The 8,605-nt window shown below is 40.2% G+C and overlaps 1 protein-coding gene across 2 annotated transcripts in view; it reads right to left on the bottom strand.

Annotated features, from left to right (window-relative positions):
* Positions 1-3,250: 3,250 nt before the first annotated feature.
* spsb1 (splA/ryanodine receptor domain and SOCS box containing 1) overlaps positions 3,251-8,605 on the bottom strand; it is an 80,162-nt gene continuing 74,807 nt past the window's right edge. For both annotated transcript variants that reach the window (XM_063032953.1, XM_063032954.1), the window contains exon 4: positions 3,251-6,769. In XM_063032953.1, coding sequence (XP_062889023.1) covers positions 6,642-6,769 — 128 coding nt within the window. In that variant the 3' untranslated portion in view covers positions 3,251-6,641. The remainder of the gene's footprint in view (positions 6,770-8,605) is intronic.

Raw genomic sequence — 8,605 nt, 5'->3', positions numbered from 1 at the left:
TCAGGTTAATCCCAGTCCTTGGCCTGAGGGTCTGCATGTTATAGCTCTTCAATTTCTCATCAGCTACTTTAAGTGCATTTAAAAGGGCAGGAAATGGCTAGAACTCATAATGGAACAAGTATTTAAGCTTGTCTGCCCATTGGAGATCTCTGCAAGGAAGCCTCAAATGGTAATGGAATTTTCCTAAGTGGTTAAGTACAAACGTTCGGTTTAGCCATGGGACATTTAACAGACAAACAACTTATACCTGCTCTTTGACAAGTAACCACAGAAGTCTTTTCTTTTATTAGGATTAATTGTACCATATATAGAATCCCATGGCTAATTGTACAAAGCCTAGACAAAAATCTTAATCTAAATTTGAGTTTCTTTATGGCTACATTGTAGGAGCTTGGTGGCAGTGGATAAACATCAGGATCCAATTGAACATCAATCCACACAGTACTTACTTACTGCCTGTTACACCGCTGGTGCTTAGGGCAGCAATGGACGTCCTCCATCTCTGGCGGTGTTCAGGGCTTCCTTTGTTGTGTCAGTAGCTACCTCTCGGTTTTCACTATTATCAGCATGCAAGTCCTGGGTGGAGGCTCAGGAATACCCCTCACACTCAGAAGTAGAAGAATTCTTCATTGTTGTTTCTGTAACGATTTTGTTTGATCAATCAAGGTTGCTAGCCTTGAGCTGAACCCCAGAATTTGGAGGACTGGTGGACCATAGTTATTTTGGCCTCTGCCCTTTGAACTGCTTGGCATAAGTGACCCTACCAAGAGCCAAAACACAAGGCCCAGACTGCAGCCTGCAAAGCTCTCTAGGTCATTGAGGCTCGCTAGCCTCCAAACCACGATAAGGTTGTGATGTTCTTGGAGGAATCTACACAGTAACTTTCGTTTATTTATTTTATCTACATATACAGCATGGTAACAGGCCCCTCCGGCCTAACGAGCCCGTGACATCCAATTCACCCATATTGCCCATTAGCCTAATAACGTGCATGTCTTTGGAATATGAGAGCACCTGGACGGTCAGGAGAGATTGCACAAACTCCCTACAGGACAGTGGCAGAACTGAACCCATGTTACTGGTGCTGTAATAATGTTATACTGCTGTGCCTCCCTATAAATTACTTTTTGAAAAGTCACACCACAGGATAGGCCTTTTGACCCAGGGCCTCAACACCCTCCAAATATCTATTTACACAGATTCCATTGCCCCCTTGAACTCACTCCCCCCACCACACACATCCTTCTGCAACCTCTCTCAATAACACCATTTCTCTCCCCATATGACTGCACTGGAGGCCATTTAAAATGCCTAATTAACCCTCAATGGCTAATTAGCCTGATTAACATCTTCAACACATGGACAATCCAGGGAAAACTGAAGCTACGGAAGAACAAACTCCATATGGACCATAAGACGTAGGAGTAGAATTAGGCAATTCAGCCCATCAAGTCTCTTGCACCATTTGATCATGGCCGACTTATTTTCCATCACAACCCCATTATTCTGCCTTTTCCCTGTAACCTTTGACACACTGAGTAATCAAGAACCTATCAACCTCCACTTTAAATATACCCTGGTCGCCTGTGGTAATGAATTGCACAGATTCACCACCCTTTGGCTGAAGAAATTCCTCCTCATTTCTGTCCTAAATGGATGTGCCTCTATTCTGAGTCTGTGCCCTCTGGCCCGAGACTCACCCACTATTGGAAACATCCTCTTTCACATCCACTCTATCTAGGCCTTTCAATATTCGATAGGCTTCAATGAGATCCCCCCTCATTCTTTGAAACTCCAGCAAGTACAGGTCCAGAGTCTTCAAATGTTTCTCATGCATGAACTTTTCATTCCTAGGATCATTCTTGTGAACCTCCTCTTATATATTACACTGCAAAACAACAAACTTCATGACATATGACAGAGATAGTAAACCTGATTCTTATTTAATACAGCACCCAGTAGACCCTCAGTAATGGGCTGCTCTATCCAACCATGGTGGCAATTCACAGCAAACACTCCTTTCATTGGCGACTCTATCAAACTGCTGGAGGTTGTGAGATTGTTGTCCATGTGATCACTTGGGTTAGTTCCCTGCCTGTGACACAGCACGTAATTCTTCCTCCTTCCCCCTCATTCTCCTAAACTCAAGCAGACACGGGTCCAGAGGCATCAAATGTTCCTCTGTGTTAACCCTCTCAATTCTGAGATTATTCTTATGAACCCTTTCCAATGCCATCCTTTCCATCCATTTTAACAGTTATGCCCACCTCCTGGATGATAATTTTGGTTCTATCTAGGAATAACCTACTACCATTTGAAAGCGTTATAAGGAGTTAATAATTTGAAAGAGTTCCTCATTAGCCACCACTTCCCACTTCAATTTCATTTATCTCATTACTGTGAGAAACAACCAATTTAATATCTGACTTTACCCAGTTAATTCCGCTTGCTTAGTTACTGTGAAGGTCGGTGTATTTTCGATTTCAATTTCCATGTCACACATTGTTCCTAGTTTAATTATTTATTCGATGAGGGGGCCAATTAACATTAATGACAGCCTTTGAGACAAGCAGACAAGGTAGTAAATCCTTCTTTACTTTTGTTCACTTTAGTATTGGACCTCTGAACTCTTACAGCCAGGGCAAGTTAAAATATCTTTGTAGATATTATCTAACAAGTTAAACTTGCAAACACCTACTGTTAATATCATCCTTTGAGTTAAAAAAATGCTTGGAGTCAATCCTAACAGGAAATTTCTTAATAAATTTTAATACAAAGCTGTTTTGAGATTGAATTCATTTCTGAGAAGTAATGAGGATGCACTTCTGAGGAGTCTTTGCCTTTACCAAAACCAGATCAACAACACAAGGAGCATTCAGATGGTGATAACTACTTGTCAGTCCATAGGCATATCCCACCACCACTACATCCACATCTCCACCACCCCCAAGCATCCTTCATGTTTTATAGGACTGCTTTTATATTCGTTGTGTGCTTATTGTGTTTTTTTTTAAGGCTGCATCGGATCCACAGTAACAATCATTTCGTTTTCCTTTTTGCTTATGCACTGAATAATTACAAAAAATGTCAAATCGTGCAACGGCAGTGTAGGATTAAACTGAAAACAGCCCATTGCCTCGATGTCACTTCTTCAAACTCAGATGGTCACACATTTGCATCAATGAATACAACATTTTTCCATTTTAAATAAACTTTATTAAATGTTTATACAATACCTACAGCATAAAGGACAAATGTTATTTTCAAATTGCAGTAATGAAAATATTGAGGTCAGCTGAACAGGTTTTAAGTTCATGTTTTGTACGTGCTGCCCTAAGATTAAGGCACGTTCTGCCAACAAGGACTGCTCGGTGACAGAACTGAGCTACTCCTTCAGTCTGTACAATATGCCAAGCTGGGCACAGGATTCAAACCATGTCAAAGTACAAGAAGTTAGAAGAATTAGAAGCATTAACAACTCACATCAGCATAAACAAATTGCTTACCACTTGCCTGAAATCAGACGCCTGACCCAAGTTTGAAAAAAGAACTCAATTGTAGTAATCCAGAATGCGCAAGAAACTTTTTCTGGAAAACTGCTTAAGGTGCAATTAAACAAAAATTAAAGGATGACAAAGCTTTGACCTAGTCAAGCTCATTCACCAACCATGTGCACTCCTCCCATCCGGGATGAGGCTACGTAGCATCCACGCCAGGACCACCAGACTCAATAACAGTTACTTTCCCCGAGCAGTAAGGCTGATCAACACCTCCACCCACTAACCCACCCCTCCACCACTAATGTCACTTCCTGTCAGTCACCTTATGTACAGGCACTCCTGTGCCTAGTGTGAATTTATGGACATACAATCAATGTATATTAGCTAGCTTATGTATTTATATTTGCATTTTTTATTATGTTATTTAACTTTTTTGTGCTGCATTGGATTCAGTACACTTGTGTACTGGAAATGATAAAAAAAAAATCATGGATACACTGATTTTTCTTGTAGAATAGTCAATCTGCCAACAACATTTGCCATAGTAAAAACCACTACCCCTTTTGGAGAAACTCAAACTTCAGAGGAAGCTAGAGAGCTGTTTTGGCTGGTACTTTGCTTGTACAGAGATTAGAGAGTGACAAAGCCAACTGTTCAATGTTCCTTCCAAATCATAAGATACTTTCATACAGATGACACCCTGGATAACTAAGTTAGCAGGTGCAGAGCAAACCAACCTACAAGTTTCCACGAATCTAAACTGAGCTTTAAGAATCAAAGTACAGCCATGATATGCTAATCACCTTAACCCAGTAATGAAGGCTTTGATCAAAAAGCAAATGGACCATGTAGATACATCACCTACCATACAGATTCATTTACTAATTGCCTATAACTATCAGCTAACTTTTGCGGGTTATCCTCTGGCCTTCACCTATTGGAGAAAGATTCAAAATACGGATGCCAGTTGGAAAGCTTATTTTTAAAACTGTCCTTTAAACTAACTGGATGTATAGGATTTCCTCTTCCAAAGGGACATGAAATAACTTAGACTCAAGCAACTCTGCAGATGCTAGAAATCCAGAGTAAGAACACAGTACTGGAGGAACTCAGCATGTCCACAGATGCTGCCTGACCTGCTGAGTTCTCCAGCATTTTTTGTGCGTTGCATTAAAGAGCTTGTGGCTTAATACAAAGCAGCTCTGGTCACCAACCTATAGAAAGGACATCAATTAAGACTGAAAGAGTACAAGGATGTTGCAGGACCTGAGTTATAGGAAAAGGTCGAATTCTCCCAAGATCCAAGGAATAACAAGGGGGCATTTGCTTACCACTATATAAAATTACAAGTTAAAAGGCATACAAATTTGAGGGGTATAGACAGGGTACATGCAAGCAGGCCTTTTCCATTGAGGTTAGGTGAAACTAGAATTAGTGGTCATAGGTTAAAGGGGAAAGATAAAATATTTGAGGGGGAACTTCTTCGCTCAGAGGATGGCAAGAATGTTGAATGACTGTCGGCAGAAGTGCTGAATGTGGGTTCAATTTCAACGTTTAAGAGAAACTTGGATAAGCACATGGATGCAAGGAGTATGGAGGTGAAAGTTGATGGGAACTGTCAGAATAATAATACAGTATGTCAAACGAAGTATGTTTCTGTGCTGTGGTGCTCTGTGACTGACACTCCACAGAACATACCTGCCCCCTTGGAAACACAAGACTCTTTGAAAATGTCAGCTGCATTCCTGGTCAGGTCACCACTGAGCCACTGAAGTGATAAGGAAACTGCACAAACTCATTAGCGCCTTAAAAAGTCAATGATTATGACATCAAGTGTAATGATAAGGTGATAATGGTTAGTAATGCCACACTGAACTACACTGACAGTATGAAAGGGCAAAACCACCTAGGTCAAGAGCAGTGATATTTAACAGGCACTGTCAGTATCTTACAGCAATTTGTAGGATTCAGTTCTAAGTAACGCAACAAAATGCTGGAGGAACTCAGCAGGTCAAGCAGCATCGAGAGAGAGGAATGAAGAGTCGACCATTCAGCCTGCGACCCGTCATTAGGATTGGAAAGAAAGGAGAAGTCAGCGGGTAAGACAACCAGGGCAATGGGAAGGAGTAAACCTTGTTGCAAACCAAATTTTTTAAAAAAAAAGTATACAGAGGCCAACTTGGAATTTAATTTTTATTGAACCATAGTTTTAAAAACAACCATTTTATCTACATATTGCACATTTAAAACAAATTAGGTGCTGAGTCACCTTTGGACCAGGCAGGTATGTCCTCATAAACTGCTTATGTAGTTATTTGCAAAATGTAGCAATTAGTAGAGTTTTCTACCAGCGCAGCTAGTAAAAGACTTTGTAATTAAGATTTTGGCATTCAGAAACAGCATTCCTTTAGTTCACAACTTCGATATTTTGTGCACTCTGGCAACAAAGGGGCAATGGATCTACTCAAAAGACATAGCAATGAAACCAGACCAACTGCAAAGACTGACTAGGACAAACTTAATATTACTATTTGATTACTATGATGAGTAAGGAATTCAGAATTAGATGTTAACAATTTCCTTTGATGGACTAAATCCACCTTTTCAATGCACTGAATTCAAACCATTTTCAAAACTTTCCCGACTGTCAAAATTCCAATGCAAATCTCCCCACACCTGCTGCCACCATCAACCCATCTCCTGCGCTCCCCTAACTATCCCAACACTTCTCCTTAAAGACTTCAATAGCAGCTTTTAAAGAGTATTTTATGCCCAGCATTTTTTTTTGTAAAGTAAAATACACGGCAGAAAGACTAGAATAATTTTCTATTTTAACAGATTGAAATATATCGAGTATAACTATTTTTAAAAGAAAGCTGCCTTTGAAATTGAAAAATAAAAACATCTTTGGGATTTGGTTGATATGTCATTTAGTTTCCAATGCAAAGGTTTCCACCAATAGAAAAATCTCCCAACTTGTAAAATCTCTGGGCCCCAAAAACAACTGGGTGAAAATGTTCAAGTTTTGAAAAAGCAAGACCAGAGTGTAGAAATAATGCCCATCTCATAATGGATGGAAGATAAATGGATTAACTGCCCGTGTACAATGTCTCTTAGGGTTTTAGCCCTTTTCTTCTGCTGTCATTGGTACATTAGGTACTTCTTCAAGGATGCTGGTAGTGGTAGTGACGGGATTTCATTCAAGCGGTCCTTGCCAAGTGCAACCCGGACTGAACGCCGGCAAAGGTCCATCAAAGGCAACGGCTCCGCTGAAAAGAAATAGAAAGGGGGGTGTTACATCCAAATGGTATTGTACATTAATATCCAACTCAATGCAAAATATCTAAATGTGAAAGTACTGCAAAGAACCAGAAGTTTGATACACAAAAAGCCATCATTAGTTCTTTTCAATACCACTAAGTGACTGGAGGTCCCAATCACATCCCAGCTGTCCAAACCTTATAGATCACTGCTCTTCAAGGACATTTCACAAACACTTCTATTCCCAATAACTTTTCAGACAGAGTTTTACAATTATATTCTTATGGTACTCAAAACCATTATTCCAAAGTAATAAAGTGGCCTCTCTAAGTATAGTACTGTGCAAAAGTTGTACTCAAAACCATTATTCCAAAGTAATAAAGTGGCCTCTCTAAGTATAGTACTGTGCAAAAGTTTTAGGCATGTGTAAAAATAATTCTGTAAAGCAAAGATGCTTTCAAAAATAATGAAATAAAGTTTCTAAATATCAAAAAATTACTATAAAGAGCAGTAAACCAAAATCAAATTAATATTTGGTGCAACTACCCTTTCCTTTAAAACTGCATCAATTCTCTTCGGTACTCTGTTGTGCAGTTTTACAAGAGAGGAAAAAAAATAATTATCAGCTAGTCGGTTGGTCCAAGCATCTTGGAGAACATGCCATAGTTCTTCTGCAGATTTTGTCCATCTCACTTGCTGCTGTCTCTACATAATCCCAGACAGCCTGGATGAGGTTGAGATCAAGGTTCTTGGAGGCCATACCATCTGCAACCATAAAAAAATCTAGGGTATCTAAGACTTTTGCACAGTACTGTATATCTGATCTGCCAATCATGCAGCAGCAACTCAATACATAAAAATGGTAATGAGGTTTAATTGTTGTTCAGACCAAGCATCAGAATGGGAGAGAAATGTGATCTAAGTGACTGACTGTGGAATGATTGTGGTGCCCAATGGGTTGGTTTGAGTATCTCAGAAACTGCTGATCTTCTTGGATTTTCAGTTTCTAGACTTTACAGAGAATAGTATGAGAAACAAAACAACAACAACAAAAAAAAATCCAGTGAGCAGGAATTCTGTGGGTGAAAATGCCTTGTTAATGAGAGAGCAGCAGGCCAAGCAGCATCTATAGGAAGAGGCGCAGTCGACGTTTCAGGCCGAGACCCTTCGTCAGGACTAACTGAAGGAAGAGTGAGTAAGGGATTTGAAAGCTGGAGGGGGAGATGCAAAATGATAGGAGAAGACAGGAGGGGGAGGGATAGAGCCGAGTCTTCTCCTATCATTTTGCATCTCCCCCTCCCCCTCCAGCTTTCAAATCCCTTACTCACTCTTCCTTCAGTTAGTCCTGACGAAGGGTCTCGGCCTGAAACGTCGACTGCGCCTCTTCCTATAGATGCTGCTTGGCCTGCTGCGTTCACCAGCAACTTTGATGTATGTTGCTTGAATTTCCAGCATCTGCAGAATTCCTGTTGTTTTTGTTAATGAGAGCGGTCAGAAGAGAATGGCCAGACTGGTTCAAGCTGATAGGAAGGTGACAGTAACAAAAAAGAACACACACACACTCTACAAGAGTGGTGTGCCAAAAGCATCTCTGAAAGTACAACAGACTGAACCTTGAAGTAAATGGGCTACAGCAGAAGAACACTACAAGCATAATAAAGTGGCCACTTTATTAAGTACAGAAGATACCTAATAAAGTGGGCACTGAGTGTAATCAGCTACAGTCTGACATCCTACCAAGTACTTCATCCATGCACCCTCATTATGGATCCAGCAAATGGAACCCTCCACATTTTTTTCTGGACTTCCATTTTATGTACCTCTTTTAAATCTCATACTTGTTC

This window comes from Mobula hypostoma, chromosome 25 (assembly GCF_963921235.1).
Source record: "Mobula hypostoma chromosome 25, sMobHyp1.1, whole genome shotgun sequence".
Classification (NCBI taxonomy): domain Eukaryota; kingdom Metazoa; phylum Chordata; class Chondrichthyes; order Myliobatiformes; family Myliobatidae; genus Mobula; species Mobula hypostoma.
The sequence above is the reverse complement of the archived record's forward strand: the minus strand, read 5'-3'. Positions and strand labels throughout refer to the sequence as shown.